Source organism: Cataglyphis hispanica, chromosome 13 (genome assembly GCF_021464435.1).
Source record: "Cataglyphis hispanica isolate Lineage 1 chromosome 13, ULB_Chis1_1.0, whole genome shotgun sequence".
Classification (NCBI taxonomy): domain Eukaryota; kingdom Metazoa; phylum Arthropoda; class Insecta; order Hymenoptera; family Formicidae; genus Cataglyphis; species Cataglyphis hispanica.
In genome coordinates, this window is record NC_065966.1 from 3581931 (window position 1) to 3600028 (window position 18098).

The window sequence follows — 18098 nt, forward strand, 5'->3', positions numbered from 1 at the left end:
GCAAAAAGATCATCTCTCTAGCATCGATATTTTTTACTAATAAATATTTTTTATTAATAATATATTTGTTTATTTTTATATGATTGTATAATATTATTAATCCACGCGTAACACATGTACGCGTAAATATTGTTTGAGAATAATTTCGAGAAATTACTAAATACCGTGTGGCATCGATTCTATTTTTCCAATCATCGAATGTGACGAGAAGTCGAGGTATTATATCGATTCTAATTGTGTAATCGAACAGAACGCCGTGATTTGATTGTAGCTTTCATAGGAAAATTTCGTTCTCTCGATTTCTCGTGGATAAACAACATTACGCGCTGCAATCTCGCTACATTGTCCACTCAGTCGCTTTAATTGTCTGAAAAGCGGGGTCGTCTCTCCCGTTCGCAGTCAGAATTCGTTAGCTATCCATCGCGAGTATCTAATTTACGCCATTCGTGCAATGATGTTATCGATCGTTGCGCGAGAAACAAGAGTCGTTCGTACGATGGTCTGAATAAATTAACATTCTCGCTGCAATTAAACTATTTAAACAACAACAATATATAGTATAGATACTATATATAATTTATCACTAATATTTCATAAATATAATTTATCTTAGATTTTTTACGATCTAAAAACTATATTTTTTCTTTTTTTTAAAGATCTTTTAATGTAATATTCATATATCGTGATTTTTAATCATTCTATAATTAAATTAGGTTTTGTAGATTCAATTTTCAAAGATTTTATTTTTCAAGGTGATATCTTGAGGACAAATGACCTAGCTCAATCAGCTGATGACGGTACTAAATAAACGCTGCCCTCATTTCTCCCTCAGAGTCTATTGACGCACGTATCTCGCGCTACGAAGCAGATGTTGAACAAGCTGGGCGTCTTCACAGTATCGTCCTTCCATGCGTTTATCTGCGCGCGTAGTCCATCCTTGCTGAATAATTTATTGGCGGGTCGCGGAGCGACAAAGAGAAGACCGCCGCTGTTGTCGAGGTCGAATAGCGGTTCCAGCAGACGTTCGCTGCAGATCTCGTCTAGGGACGAGGAGAAGAGTGTCAAGGTGTCCGTGCCGGAAAATCAGGTACGATCATCAGGACATCGGGTGAGTTGATCGAAATTCTATGTGCTAACGAGACACTTAGAATAAGATAAGCATAAGAAGAACGCGACCCGGTGTTTCCCGTTCGCTGTTTCAGCTCGTGTCGGTGTTCCTGCGCGATGCCATGACCGTGGAGGAGTTTCTGGCAAGCGCATGCACCAGGAAAAATCTTAATCCGATGGAGCATTTTGTGCGTGTCAAAAAACGCCGAGATATGGAGGACCACAACTATTTTGTGCCACACAGGACTGATTTGATAGAAACCTATGTAAGTCAAACACTAAAAAATTTAATTAAAATTTATCTTTAATTTAAAAGAAATTATGAGTTTTCTCCTAGAGTATAATAAAATATTATTAATTTTTATGTTTTTTCGGAGATAATAATTAAACTAATTGTAATATTTCTCTAGTTTTGATTTGTGTGCAGAGTTTTGTAAATTTTTAAGAACACAATTTGATGCAATGTGAAATGTATAAATAATTTATTTAAAAACAATATATACAAAGAGATTAACTCTTCAATATAATTATAGAATAAATTTATTAAATAGAAAAAAATGTTATTACTCGTCTTGTGAATATTGTGAATTGTAATCTTATTTTTGCTGCAGTTGCATACGCACGAAATCGTGGAAGTCTGTGCCAAGATTTTATATCAAGTGGAATTGCAAAGAAATACTTTAGAGCAAATGTGGGGCTTCTCCGTTGAGGCCGAGCTCATAGAAAACTCCGACAGACAGGACGAACTCTGTTGCTATGTTAGCAGAGTGGAAGACAAGAGTGTCGCCATGCAAAATGGTAAGCATCCCTTATCTAGGACAATGTATAACTAAAATAAACGTCCCTCGAGTGTAACAATTAAAAGTTTCGATCGTTACAAGGTTTTTTTATTTCTGGTTATTTATTAGAGCTATTCTATATTTTTCATTATATACTTTTATCAATCTCTATTATTTAAACGCTATTGATTTTCTGTATTAATTAATCTTATATGATAATCTCAAAGTAATGTATTAAATTAATCAAAAAGTTTTTAGCATTTAATCTTCTTTTTATTAAAACTGTACAGAAAAGAAAAAAATCAATTTTGCCCGGTAAATCTGATGGAATAAGTTTGTTTTATTACTGTTTGTTTTATTTATGTAAAATTTTATCAAGAAAATAAAAACCAGTATCGCGTTTTACAAAAGTTTTACAAGTTACATGATATTTCAACTCGCTTTTCTATTCTTGATGTAACTTCTTGGGAATCTTAGAAAACGATCTACAGCGAAGTCTGACCGTATTAATTTTTTAGACCGTGTCGGTGTCAGAACGCGCAAGGACGCCATTGAAAAGTCATCGATTTTCCGCGCCTCGTCGCTCGCTCATTGAACAAAGTCTCGTGCTTACGGTTAAATGAAGCGCGTATAACGTGTGTAAAAGAAGAAATACGTATATAATAAAAATATATATATACAAGGGTGGGATGGTCTTAGGGCCGCAGGCGCAAACGAATCAGCATGACATTTTAGCGCCGCCTTTCCGTATGTCTAAATTTACCTGACAGCTTACTGGTAAAGCACGACCGAAGGGAGCGACTTATTATAGTTGCGAAAGATACCGAGCCGAGCGGATGATCGTCTACGCAAACGGGTCGCAAAGCAAACGCGATGAATGTCAGTCGAAGTGGATTGAAAGTCACTTAAGAAACATAAAACAGTAGTCGCGGCCGTGCTAATTAATTTTTATCACTTCATTGCGAAAACAATAAGTCAAGAATTAGAGTGATAAAAATATGTGGACAATTATCCATGTATAATTTGAGATTTTTTCACATTAAAATAAATGCGATAACAAATCGTACTTTCGCTGATTCTCTTAATCTATGACGTTTTTCGTCACAGCGACAAATATTTCTGTTGATAACGAATGCATAATTTTATACTTGGAAAAATTCCTTTCCGATGTAAATCCTTCTTCAAATCCTCATGCTCTCGGCGACGCCATTCTGCTTTCAGGAATCATTAAGGGTGATGAGATTATGGTAATCAACGGCGCCATTGTGAGCGACTTGGATATGATGTACTTGGAGAGCGTTTTACAAGAGGAGGTAGGTCTCTGCATGATGATGCGATCCTCCAGGACAGAGCCACCGGATCTCACGGGTATTATGCGAGTCACCGACGATATAATCGAGAGTCTGGTTTGCCCGCCGCCACCTACCGATCCACCAGTCATCAGCGAAGAAATGATTTCCGGTCTCATTGTGCCGGCACCAGGATGGAGTGAGTTTTTTTGCGTTATCCTTTGAGAACTCATTATATTAAAAACGGTATTCTATTTCTGGATATATGAGTTTGTTAAATAAATAATATGTGGATTAAGCGCGAAAGTAGATCGCGATTACAGAAAGACGCATCGGCCTTGAATCGGAATAAATCTCAATCGCAGAAATCAAGCCGTAGAAATTATTTTCCCACTTCTAATCGGCGCAATTTATATATATATATATATATATATATATATATATATATATATATATATATATATATATATATCACACCGTAAATATGAATATATAATCTTATTATCTCTAATCTAAAATATATAGATATATATAATAAATATATAGATAATGAAAAGTGATAATATTAAGTATTGTTAGATATTATTGTAAAGTCGATTTTTCAATGCAGCTTGAATTAAATTCGCTTAAATTACATAGATTAATTTACTACAAAAATCTTTTCACTAACGTATTATTTTTTATAATATAAATAATTTCTTATATATTATTTTTACAATAATATTAATAATAATAAATTAAACCCTGTAAATAGTAATACAATTTTTGCTGATATTATCATTAATAAATATTAAATTTTATAAATTTTATAAATTTATTGTGACAATGACGTATTCTGCTACAACATAATGCATATCTTACTGTGCTACACAGGTAAGGAAAACATTATGCAGGAATGCTCGGCCGCTCACATGGAGAACAAGCAGACCTCGCGCACCAATTCCTTCGAGATCGAAAATCTTTTGAAGACTGCCGAACAGGTGACAGGGATCTGTCGTTCGCCGGGGGAGACCAGGAAATCGAGTCCCACCGGAAGCGTCGTCAGTTCCCATTCGCAAGCCCTCAACACACCGAGCCGGCAATTAAGCGACGCTGAGAAGTTGAAGAAAGTGATTTTAGAACTGATTGAGACTGAACGGACTTACGTAAAGGTAATGATAATAGTTAATAGTTAATAGTAATTGTCATATAATTATATAATAGATTATGAGAGATATTTCTTGATAAACACAAGAATACAAATATATATATATATATATATATATATATATATATATATATATATATATATTGCATCTAATCGAGTCCCTTTTGTTTGTTTTTTTGTTACAGAATTTAAATAATTTGCTGGAGAACTATTTGGAACCCCTTAAACGTGAGACCTTCCTGTCGAACGCGGAGATCAACGCGCTATTTGGCAATATTCAGGAAATCGTCACGTTTCAACGACAGTTCCTGCAGAATCTTGATCATGCCATCGAGATGGAGGCTGATTTCAATAACTTCGACCATCCGAGTCAATTTAAGGTACGCGCCTTTCGATCTTAATCTAATGTAACTTGATCGCTTATTAATAACCAGCTGGAATTAAATAAGCTATTAAATAAAATGATATTATTGGATTATAAAAAATAAAATTAGCAAAAAAAATTTTTTTTTATCATATTTTTGCAGCAATATAACATTTATTGTTAGATCTTATTATTATTTTGTTATAGCATAATATATATGTTAGAATAAAGTTATATATTAGATACTCTCTCTGTGTTAGAACGTTCTTTATATCTCGTACTTTTCGAAATATGAAACTCGTTGATTTTGAAAATTTATCATTGGATTTTAATAAAATAAAATATATGGAAATATATCAATAATATCGAAAACTGATAACGTGAACAAGAATGCATTCCGGTCAAAATTTATATGTATATTTCTTACGGCTGTTACAGGGAGTCCTGTTTTCCATTGGAAGTGCCTTCTTATATTACGTAAATCACTTCAAGCTATACAGCTCGTTTTGCGCCAGTCACTCGAAGGCTCAGAAAGTTTTACACCCAAGTAAGATTTCTCTTAAAGTACACTCTTTCGCAATAGTCGACCTTCGACGATTTTCTTCTTCCACGTAAACATGTCTGATCTTTCGCGATCGATAATTCAGTCGCCAGAAATAACTATGTCCAACCTCACTCGTCACTCTCTATAAATATGTTCGCCGATTTATTATTCAACCTTCTGCGAATGAGTGACATTTTTGCGACCATAAGTAAAGGTTGCGCCATATTAAATTAAAACAGATTATTTGACCATGTCCCACGGTACACGTATCTATTATTCTTTGAAATTTTATTTCGTCGTTTAAAACTTTAATATGCTAATTAAACATTATATCCGTTTATTGATTTATTCATTTTAAAGTGTAATCTAGTATGATACGGAACAAAAAATATTTGTCTCGTTATTATTTATAATATTCGTTGCAATATATATAATTGGGCACAATATATCTCAGAAATGCACATTTCTGACTCGAGTCAATTTTTTCTTTAATACAAATTGCGTTTCATATAATTATGGTAAAACTTGATGAAACACGAAGCAATCTCCTGATAATTATCAAGGGTAATTGACAATTTCAGACGAGGGAAATCAAGCTTTACAAGAGTTCTTGCAAGCGAGAAATCCTCGGCAGCAACACTCGTCGACTTTAGAATCATACTTGATAAAACCTATACAAAGAATACTCAAGTATCCGCTGCTGTTGCAGCAACTTAGGAATCTCACCGATGAACGAAGCGAAGAACACCAACATTTGATCGGTAATTACAGTGATATCGTACGATTAATGTAATGAACAAGTTTAAAGCGTCATCACGAATTTAGTCGCGAATGTATAAATTGCAGAGGCGCTTAAAGGCATGGAAAAGGTGGCGGAACATATAAACGAGATGCAAAGAATTCACGAAGAGTACGGAGCTATTTTCGATCATTTGTTCAGACAACACCAAAAATCCTGCAAACAGGTAAGTCAATTTTTCGCGTTTCTTTAAACATAAGGTGTTATATAATAAATATTATACAATAATTTATTTATTCAGAGAAATAAAAAATGAATAATTTTAAATTACCTTTCAATATTTATAGATAATTATAATTAATATAATATTTACAAACAAAATTTGAAAATTTTTATATCATATTTTCTTAATTATATAATAATTATTTTCTAGATATCTAATAATTATTTTCTAGATTTTATATTAAACTCTTAATATTATATTTTTTGTTATATTATTTTATTTAAATAATAATGTGATTTTAGAATGATTTTAGGATATCTCGAATTAACGCATTTATTTTTTGGCAGCCGATTGACTTAAGTCCAGGCGATCTTTTATACTACGGAGGCGTCGAATGGCTCAATATTTCCGATTTTCTCGGCAAGATAAAGAAGGGTCTCGAATTGCACGCGATGTGCTTCGTATTTAAATCGGCTGTCGTGTTTCTATGTAAAGAAAGATTAAGACAGAAGAAGAAACTTATGGTGAGCTCCCATAAATTTAATTCTTTATATTAATTCTTACAACGTTCATGACATTGAAGAGATTGTGTCATGCAATTTTCAGGGAGTTTCGACCAAGGCTAACTCCAGTGAGGTAGAAATCATTCGTTATCAAGTGCTGATCCCAGTGACGGAAGTTCAGGTCAGAGCCAGCTCTGCCAAAGACATGGAGTCCCACTTTTTATGGGAACTGATTCATTTAAGAAGTCAATTACAGAGGAGATCGGAGAAAGTATACGTGCTCTCCAACAGGTAATTTTTATCTTATCATTTTGATCTATTAATCACTAACTTATAAGCGTCTAAATTAAAACAAATATTTAATATATAATAAATAATAATCAATGTATAATAAATAAACCAATAAATATTTTAAGACATATCATAGATATTAAATTTGAATAAAATATTTTTCTTACGCATTTATTTTGCATCATAATTTATTTAAACTAGATGTAAAAGTGCAATAAAATAAACTCACTTCACTGTGTGACAGACAATTATTATAATCGCACATGATTGCAATCGATTATATCGTAGCTAACGCAATTTTACTTTATTGATTGAGCGCGAAAATTGATAATATTGTCAGATTGGAAATAAATTGCGAATAAATGAGATTAAGTTTCATTTAACTCGTGACAACGTTTCGATTAAATTTTCTTCGCAAATCAATATTCTGTCATTTTTTCACAATGAAAGAAGTTTTTATATGGTGTATTTTTTTCTTTCTCTCTTTTATTTAGAAATTATCTTACAGATTTTTTTTTAATATGCGCTTCAATTGTCATTGAAGTAAATAAATCAATTTCAAATTGTCATTTGAAATTGATTTTTTATATACTTGCACACTTTTGAAGATTGTTCAAAACAACATTTTTTTCTCAATATATAAATGATTAAATGTGACTATTTTATCAAATATTTTGCTTGCAGTACGACGGAATTTCGAAACGCGTTCTTAAAGACAATCCGGCAGATCATCCGAGAGTCGGTGAGAAATATGAGCATACCCTCGACAAAGCAGAATATGAGCCATGCTCCGATGTCGATGGCGCCGCGCATGTCGACCGGTCATGTGGAAAAATTTGACAAGCAGCAGATCGGACAGGTTCAAAACGGAAACGGCAGCGTGGTCATGGCGACAGGTACGCTCTCGAAGAAGGCGATGAAGCAGCAACTGTTGGCAAATTCGCACAAGCGCAAGTACAGTCATTCCAAACAGACGGTGGAACACGAGAGCTCGGAAGATAAGGACCAGGAGGATGCGCCGGTCGTCCAGCAGCAAACCACGTTTCGCTCCAGAAGCAAAACCATAAGTGACACTTCCGGTAAGACGAAGCTTTTTCTCGGCTTATATCTTTTAAGTTTAGTTTCAGAGAAATTTTTATGGTTATATTCTCTTGTTATAATAGTATATTATGTGTTTTATATATATAAACTAATATTTATAAATATTAGCTAAACTAATTTTTGTACATTTATTATAAAAAAATATAAAATATATATAAAATTATATATAATATATATAAAATATAATATAAATATTTATTATAATATAAGTAAAAAATAAATTTTAAGAAAATTGATAAAATACGAGGAAAAAAAGTGCACTCTGATTATAATTAAAGATGTCATTGTTGAATACGGTGTTATCTTGTCTGGGGCTTAGGTGAAGTAAAAGTTGAAATGGATTCGGGTACGAAGTCGGAAGGTGAGGAAGACTCGCAGGCTTTTTTAGGCGAGAAGAAGACAAATCTCGGCCGCACACCAAATCATCTGACGCTGAGCACCACGTCGACTATCTCGGCGGGAAGCACTGGCAGCCAGGCTAGATTGATCCAGTCCTCCCATCAGCCTGAGAATTACCAGCCCATTACCGTCAAGGAACTTGGTGCGTATATTGGTTATCGATATTTTTTTTTATCTCTAACAAGAGTGATTTATTCCTAGATAATCGTCACAAAGTTATTCAATTGTTTATTAATTAAGAGTTATTTCTGAACAACTAGCAATGAGTTTGATAATAATAAATAATTATATTTTAATTATACAAGTACTTGATAGTTTTTCAAATTTTGCTTCAACATGTTTTTATAAAAGGATTTATTTTTCTTCAAAAAATATGTTGCGAAAAAAATTGATCTCTAATATATTGCGATGGCAGGTTCGCCGATCTGGAAACCACGGGAGCTACCTTCTCTGGGGGAGGCTACTACATTGCCGCGCAAGGGTAAGTCCGCCAGCGAGTTCGCGGACATGAGCTCGAGCCACAGCGCCTCCCGAAAATCTCTGATAGAAATCAACAATTGTGCTCAACAACCTAACTTTAATAATCATGTTTAAGTTGAATAATATCGAGGCTGACTCGCTAACGAGGTAATATCGTTATAAGTTCCATCACATCATCATTAAACACAACCAACCACCACTACAACCATTACCATAAACGTAATACACAGAGATAATTGTCCAATTATTGCGATTGTCATGATATCGATACGCAAGAGATACGCGTCTGCCGTTCACGTGGAATTTATGAAAAAAACTGCACTTTCTCCCTCTTCTCTCTTCCTCATTTTGTCTTCCAGCAGAAATCCGTGTATATGTGCTTGCTTGCGTGAGAAAGGAATGTATGAGAGATAGCGAGATGCTCGATCTTCTACCTCATTTTATGGGTGAAATTTATATAGAATTAAAAAAAATTTTTTTGCTTTTATGAATTATATTGTTGCGTTTTTGTATAGTTAATATATTTAAACAATTAAAAAAATTAAAAATGTGATTTGTAAAATTATGTTATTAATTATATATATATATATATATATTATATATATATATATATATATATATATATATATATATATATATATAAGATACAAAAAGTTACAAAATATTATAATTAAGATTACACAATTAAGATTTTTAGTAGATTGTAAATCTGATGATCCCAAAGATGTAGAATGACAAGCAGATCGCTGAATAATTCGATGGCGAATATTGAATCATTAATGTATATCCAATCATTACATTGATCTCAAAAGATTCAAAATGATCAAGAACCTGAATTTTCAAACATTTGATTAATAAGTGGTATAAATTTATTCGTCTTGTACGTATGCTCCAATTTTTTCCTTATTTAATTAATTTTAAATATAAAAGAAAGTGCAGTCAAAATTGTATTTTTTAATTCTGATTATTAATTGTTATTAATTGTTAATGTGATTTTAGATACTAATATAACAGTTATTAATGTATATAATGTTCTCTTCCAGAAATTACTATTCAACTTATGGATCGTTACTTATATAGTGTTATAATTTTGTTAGCAGTTTATTCTTTGATTTTGTTTTTATTTCTCTGTTTATATTGTATAGTTGATATTATAAATAATTTTATATATAGTTATATAACATTCAATTTTATAAATAATTTTAAAAATAAGTATATTTAACATTAAATAAAACATAAAATTTTGTTATCATACATTTACATTTTCGAAGCTTAATGTAAAATATTAAGGAAAAATATTCTAAATTGACAAAGAAATCTCTCGAAGAGGAAATTAGAAAGAATTCTCTCGTATATGAAACAAATTTAGAATATACTTTACATTATAAATACATTTGAAAAAGAACAGCCAAGGTAGTGCAAGATTAAATAATCACACAAGATTGTTTTTAATATATTCTGCGTTTTCTTGTTTAACATGTTTCAATGATATAATTTTAATCAACATAAACGAGACGCAATATGATCGCCTTTTCGAGACTTGCCAGTGATCGAGGCTCCGTCCTTCGATCCACTCGATCTCTTCCGCGTGGACGGCGGCGTGATAATCGGCGGGGAGATAATTATCGATTCTGTATATAATGTAATAATGATATTATCGTCACTATAATTATCAATCGCGATCGAGCGCTCGCGCGTAGCGCGCTCGTTATGTTGTTTCTCATCGTTCTCTATCATGTGACCCCTCTTCCCCATTTTTTTATTATTATATAAAACTGTCGTGATGCGCGTCACGCACCATGCATTGACGATCGCCGGATGACGTAAAGGCAACTGATAGAAAGAGAGAAATTTAAAATCCGTATTTAAAAAAAAAAAAATCGAAAAAACGATTCGTGCGTATAGTGAGTAAGTATTAGCGGTTAAAGGAAATCAATTAAGATGAAACACAGAATATATGTATACATATATAATATGAAATATTATATGAGAGAGCGAAAGAGGGAGAGTAAGAGAGAGAGAGAGAGAGAGAGAGAGAGAGAGAGAAAGTAAGAGAGAGAGAGAGAGAGAGAGAGAGAGAGGAGAGAGAGAGAAGAGAGGAGATAGAAGTTCTGGAATTACATTGTAACGTCGTCCACGGTTCCCCCATAAAAAAAAAAAACGTTTCGCCGCGTATTAACCTGTTTTCAGGATCGAGCATCCTCGCCAATATAGAAGACTTTATTTTTAACGTTACTTAAGATACAAAAGAGAGCGTTTGAAAACGAACGAGAGAATGTTTGAGAGAGAAAGAGAAAAAGAGAGAGAGAGAGAGAGGGAGAGAGAAAGAAGGAGAAAGAGTGAGAAACGGTCAGAGTGCTCGAGACCGAAGCTACGAGGTGAGATGCGTCGGCGTAACGATGAGATGCATTCAAGACCCGTAAGGATAAAAGCGAGAAAGATGCAAAAAAAAGAGAGGCGCACACTCGGACTTTAAACGTATATACATTGATTAGGGACGGCGAACGATGTATCGAGGGGCATCGATAGTGTCGGTGACAGGAATCGTTCACATAATCCGACACATGTACCGCGTTGTTAATGGATATTAACGATAAATTAAGAATGGTATCGAGGGATTAATACGTGTAAATTAGACGACAGAAAGTATCCACATAGACGTATACCTACAACCAAAAATATATATAAATAAAAAAAAATATACACACATACACACACACACACACACTCGTACACGCGCGTAACATATAGACACATAACGATTGATGATGCAAAAGTGGTGATATTTTGAGAAAGAAATATTCTCAAAATATTCTAGAGAATAGATTTGGAAAAAGATTTCACCCAAGGGTGAAAATGTTTGGGAAATATTCTTGGAAAGTCAAAATATTTTTCGAGAATAGATTCCAAAAAGACACTCTCCCGCTTCGCATCATCATGAATGATATTCGAGGAAAGTGGATGTTGCAAGCGTGACATAATTGATCTCACGATTCGATCTTCTATCGAACGGAAACGTTTACGAGTCTCTGTGATGAACTTGTGTTTCCTGAAGAGGACAATAAACAGGGAACGGATCTAACAATACTTCGGGCATCATCTCGACATGCTGGTTTTTTTCACGAAGGATGCATTTCGGCTCGAGGAATCTCCAAACTTTGTATCTTTGGTATCTTCCTTTTATTTTTATGATTCGTACGGTTCAGCTAGAGAGTTAACGTTAATCATTGCAATCCAACTGGCGAACCGGGAATCATAAACTGCGAACTTAGACTCGATGTTAATCTCGTTAGAATCGAGGACGATGCCTCAAGCTACGTAGATCCTATTGAAATAAAGATGACAAAACTTCGGTTATTTGCGCTTATTTGCGCTTACAAGTATCGGTATTGCTTCTGATAATCATCGAAATAATATCTGAAATGATAAATTACTGAAGTTTGATGGGAATAAAATAACGTGTATCATAAAAATACACTAATAATATCTCAGACTTATCGTCCAGAGATCGTTAATGTCTTCGTTCAACGTTTCGAGTCGTCGATCGTCGTCCGACGGACAAATAAGGATTTAATTGCCGATTAATGGGATTTGATAGTGTAATAATGTATCCGACACACGCACACATTCCGTTGTCGTCCGGTGTGTCGATCTACGGTTCGAACACATGCGTTTCCGTTTTTAAAGCGAAAAAACATCTGACATAATATAATATTTTAATATCATAATAGCGTAATATACTACAATATTATACTATTACAATGATATAAAATATTATACACGATGATATTTATATAATAAGATGATCGACGAATGAGAGATATCGTGCCACAAATGTTACGCGTAACATCTAAAAAAGAAAGAAAGAGATCATATTGAAAATCTGAAATCGATCGACTATTTCATATATTAACGTAAAAAACAAAGAATTTTCCACGTTAATGCTCGTCGAGAAAAACAATCACATCGATAGTCAACAACAAAAAGTCGTGTTGATCTTCGTGTTGACATTCGTGAGAGAATCACGTCAATTATTAATATATTTCCAATGAAAATTTATACGCATTGTACAGTGTTTATATAGTTGGTAAATAAGAACGGGTAAGCTTTTCTTTCTTTTTTGTAACAGACTGTACGAATCGCGTGAATTTTATCCATAATATTTACGAATGTTTTATGCTGTAATATTGCTTCCATCTTTCGATATACGCATTTCACGTATATAATCGCGCGTGCTTTAACAAATTTCTTATGATCTCCGCGATACATATATACAAAATTCTGAAATTGCATTAAGTGGTAAAATTCATTAACACTTGATTCTTGACTGTCAATCGACATAATTTTAAAATGTTTTTTTTTTACGTTTTTTATATTATTGATTAAATTCTCAATAATAATCTTTTTTGTCGAGTGTATCTTTATTTAAATTAAATAAACTTATACAATATTAATTTTTTTAAATAATTTTAGTAATAATCGATAGATTTTTAAAAATTGTTTATTTTACACATTTTACAAATTATCTCCTTATTACACAATAAAATACAAAAAATTGAAGATATATTATCTCTGAAAGTACTATATTATCAAAAGAAAAAATACTACAGGCAGTCAAGAATATGAAAATTTATTTTGTCTTTTTTTATTGCTGAAATTTTTTTTATGCTGAAAAGTCGATCAATCTTGACAGATTTAACTTAAACTACGAATGTGATGAGTCGTCCAAAAATGAGCTCTTTCTTTTTTGTCCACTTGAAATCGAATATGCGAAAGATCTGCCATCCTAAGAATCTTTCAAAAGATGAAAATGTCAACGAGAATTGAACTGTAATTTGCTATATTTATAGACGTTAATTTATCTCGAGCAAAAGAATTTCTTCGAAGAAAAGTTTTCCTTGGAAGAAAATCGGATATCTCCTTTTTCTCTTATTTATCGAGAATATGTGTCGGAAAAGCATGACGAATATGGTGCCAAAATTGTCGTATAGCAATAATTAGTAGGATTAATATCAGACTGACTTATAATAAAGTGTTCAAGAGTTTATCGAAAAGTGAAATATCAATGAAAGATTTATCGCTGGAATATCACGATTGATTATCGCGTGTTTGCAATTAATAATAAACGATATATAATTGTTGATCATGATATTATACTCAACACCAAGGAAAGCACAATTTATGCACATACAAATTCCGAAAATTACTGCGCTAGAATACATAAACGATGAATATATTTATACGGATGGTAAATTACTTTAAAATTATATATAAAAAAAGAGAGCGATAAAATTTTTATCTTGAGTGATTTGAGCAGTTTAACTCTGTGACTTTGCACTTATTATTAAATTTCTGCGAGTGATTATTTATGATAAGACGCAAATTTTACAATTTTGTTTATTGTATCAAAGAAGTTCTTTGGAACGTGAAATTAATGTCTGAATGGAAAGAATCAGAACATATAGAAAAGATTATAATTATTTTTAATAATGATACGAAAAGCTATATCGGGATGATAATCTTTCTTACGCAAAAAATTACGTTTTCTACGATTCATTCATGAGGGAAAACAAATTGTTTCAGTAATTTTAAAGTTTGACTTTATTTTAATTGCTTGGAATCTCGTTGACATGACAAATCTCGTTAAAGAGAATGGCAGGAATAATCAGATACATACATACATGTATACATATACATATATACATAGATACAGTCACATACAGTCACGCGCACATATACACAAAGACACAAAATATATCTAATAAGACATCGGTTAAGATCTGACAGCGAAAAAAAATAATAAGATACCTACTTACTAATTATTATAGGCGAGAACACACACGTGCAGATTTAAGAATTTATGGAGGACCTTCTGTTGCTCGAATTATTGCATTGTCTACTAAATATAAATTTTATTATATAAATTCTGTCGAGGCGCGTCTCCGAGCGAGAGTAGATGTTTCTTTTTCTCCTCGACCTTCATACCTTCCTGGATTTACGAGAATATTCGAAAGAGAGAGATACACAACACAAATAGATAGAGGAAAGTGCGTAACTGAGGAATGCATTTTTGCGCGTATAATTGAGCTACTATCACAATATCAAATCGCTTCTCATATAATTCTACAAAGATTCTCTATTATGTCTTAGGATCATCGCGAATGCCCTCTCATTCAGATTCTGCAACAAATGCGATACAAATAAATCGATTTATCTTTATCTTGTCTCTCTGTTAAATAATCTCTGTTAAACTTCTGGTAAATTAACGCCCAGATACAAATGGAAGACAATGTAGGAGGTATGATCGCTTCTTGTACGATTATCTCTTGAAATGTAAGCGCTTTTATTTATACACGTATACATGTGTATGTGCCGAAAAGTGTTTCGTCATCATCACTTTATCGCGATCAAGTGTTATCTAGTTGGAGTTTAATCGAGTTTAAGCTGATAATGCGTCTCATATTTTTTATCTTATCTCTTAAGAAATATAAATTTTAAAAACAGGATAGAATACAGGTTCACTCAATTGCTATTTTTAGAAAAACAAGTAAAATATTTTGCATAAAAAATAGTTTCCCAAATTTATTTAATATATTACATATATATTTAAAAATTAAATAAGGAATGCTTTAAACAAGAGAACGCTGAAGACATGTAGACCATGTTATATTTTATCGTATCTTTCATGTGTATTCTTTTATAAACCTTTTTTTCAGGCAATATAAAAAAATAATAATGTCATACTCCACAAAAAAGGAACGATTACATAATTATCTAGAAATCACAAAATACTTAAAATTTTTGTAATACCAGATATCAATTCGAGCAAATTTGATCGAAAAATTAAATGGTCCTCTTATTAGTAAATTGCATTATTCAATAAGTACTGAAAGCGGATCTAAAAACGCTAAGTAAACTGTCAAATTATTTAGGATTTTAACGATTTATCTCCATTTACGCACTTTCTTGATGAATTGTAGCAGAGAATAAAAGATCGAACAGGGTCGAGACACTCTAGCTCGGAGACGTATCCCAATAGTTGGCCTAGTATCAAGTTTCATATTTTTCGCCCCCTCCCCCACCCCGGGTATGCAGTGAATCGTCGAACGATTGATCGTCTATTGTATGATTATTGACATTCTTCCAGAAATTTTATTGATAAATAGATATATAAACTTTATCGCTACCGTTGAACATAATAATATTTGGGGATATATGATTAGGGCGATACCTTCGGTATTTATTGGGGACACCAAGAAAACTAAATCGAGAGAGAAAAAAGGAAGAGTAAGGAAAAAGATAAAAGGGAGATTGAAAAAAACAATAACGGGATTGATAGAAATATATATATATATATATATATATATATATAAGAAAGGGGGAGTTATAGAGGGGTACACACAGTCAAGGGAAAGAGCGGGGGCGGATGATAAAATAAAAAAAGATAGTGTATAATGATGTAACGAGTCTTTCCAGGAAAGAAAAGAAAAGAAGAGAGGGCAGAGATATAAAATAAGAAAAAGAGAGAGAAAAGAATCTCTTCCTTGCATTGTGAAATCGTAAAAACCAAGGGAGAACCAAGAATTAGATTAAATATTGTATGTATGCGAGCGGAAATATATGGTAAGCAAGAGAGTATAAAAAAAAAGAAAAAAGAAAAACCCTTTACGTTTTCTCACTTATTACGTAAACGATATACGTTAATAATGGATATGTATATTATGATTACGATGATTGCTCTATTTCTTGTTATTGTTCCTCGGTTGTATGCGGAGAAGTTTAAGAGTGATCCATTTGTACAATCATTGAGTCATTAAAATATGATTATTCATTATGGAAGCGGTCGCGTTGGTTTTCTTTATTTTTCGCTCCCTTTTTTCCTGTTACCTCCATTACATCGACAACATAAAAATTAATTTTTCGGAATTTCTTATTATCTCGTATGGAATTATCGCGCTGACATTATCTATGCAATGTATTATCAATTATCAAATAATTCATTGGAATAGCTTAAATGCACGAGCAAATTTTCAATTAACATTGTAAGAGAATTTAATTTGTTTTGCGTTACAGCGCTGCTGTATGAAGCTATATTATTGTTATCATTATAAACATATTTTTCAATGTTGACAAATGTTAAATTTTTAATAATAAATATTGCGTTTTTTATAAAATAACAGAAAAATCTTAAAAAATCGATAAAACTTATACTAGATATTTATTAACAGATATTTCCCGCATGGATTACAATATTTTACTTCCGTCTCGTTTCTCGAAGCAAATATTACCCAAGACATGCAACAGATCTAAAAACATTTTATCTCCTTGTTTAATATAAATATAAACCATGAGATATCGATAGCTCGCAGGTGTTCGATAATCCCTGATTGAATCGTGATAAGTAAAAATACTGCAGGTGAGTAAGCTAAATGATTAAGCTAGTTAAATACAAGAATTAATTCTTAAATAATATTTCGTAAATCTTCTACATATATTGAAAAATTTTACTTTATCTCTCGAGTGTTTAAAGAAGATCTTAATTTTGCAAAGATTTATAACGTTAATTTAATTTAGAATAAAATGAATGAATATCGCAATAATCTTATGTTATATACAGGAAATTTTAGAATTAAACGGCTTTAAAAATAATACAACTTAAGATATAAAAATTTAGGAAATAAATAAGAAAATTCAACATATAAAAAACAGATATCAATATGTCTTAAACAAAGACATTTGCGGATATATTTTTAGAAAAATATTTATTTTAGAAAAATATTTATTTATTTTGGGGTTAAAATTTTCGTATATTTTAAATTAAGATGTTTAATCCTGAGACATCCTGTATATTCCTGAAATATAAAAGAAATGTAAAAAAAACTTGTGTTATTCAGCGTTCTATTTTGACGAATTTTCTCGGTATCTATTTCTCTAATTTCATCTTGATTAAATGATTAAAAGGATTTCACAACATCACATATTTATTGTCTAAACTACCTTTTGTCATCGATAAGAGAACTCTTCAAATTCTCACCTGTACGATAAGCCACCTGGACATCAGATGGCCTGATATGACTGATTTGCTTTGGTATGTTAGTCGATCATTCCGGATTCATAGTCGTTTATTCGATC

General features: G+C 32.2%; 1 protein-coding gene and 1 long non-coding RNA gene across 5 annotated transcripts in view; both read left to right on the forward strand.

Annotated features, from left to right (window-relative positions):
• LOC126853912 (protein still life, isoform SIF type 1) overlaps positions 1-9462 on the forward strand; it is a 38800-nt gene extending 29338 nt beyond the window's left edge. For 2 of the 4 annotated variants that reach the window (XM_050600085.1, XM_050600084.1), the window contains 14 exons: positions 833-1108; positions 1203-1373; positions 1719-1905; positions 3108-3374; positions 4049-4326; positions 4508-4702; positions 5125-5233; positions 5812-5991; positions 6077-6195; positions 6540-6716; positions 6799-6986; positions 7671-8065; positions 8407-8628; positions 8902-9462. In XM_050600085.1, coding sequence (XP_050456042.1) covers positions 833-1108; positions 1203-1373; positions 1719-1905; positions 3108-3374; positions 4049-4326; positions 4508-4702; positions 5125-5233; positions 5812-5991; positions 6077-6195; positions 6540-6716; positions 6799-6986; positions 7671-8065; positions 8407-8628; positions 8902-9080 — 2943 coding nt within the window. In that variant the 3' untranslated portion in view covers positions 9081-9462. The remainder of the gene's footprint in view (positions 1-832; positions 1109-1202; positions 1374-1718; positions 1906-3107; positions 3375-4048; positions 4327-4507; positions 4703-5124; positions 5234-5811; positions 5992-6076; positions 6196-6539; positions 6717-6798; positions 6987-7670; positions 8066-8406; positions 8629-8901) is intronic. The other 2 variants (XM_050600086.1, XM_050600087.1) reach the window with 1 other exon arrangement.
• A 63-nt stretch (positions 9463-9525) lies between these two features.
• LOC126854007 (uncharacterized) lies at positions 9526-16805 on the forward strand. The gene is made up of 2 exons (XR_007688053.1): positions 9526-11014; positions 11073-16805. It is a non-coding gene; the product is annotated as an uncharacterized LOC126854007 (long non-coding RNA).
• The last annotated feature ends 1293 nt before the right edge of the window (positions 16806-18098 follow it).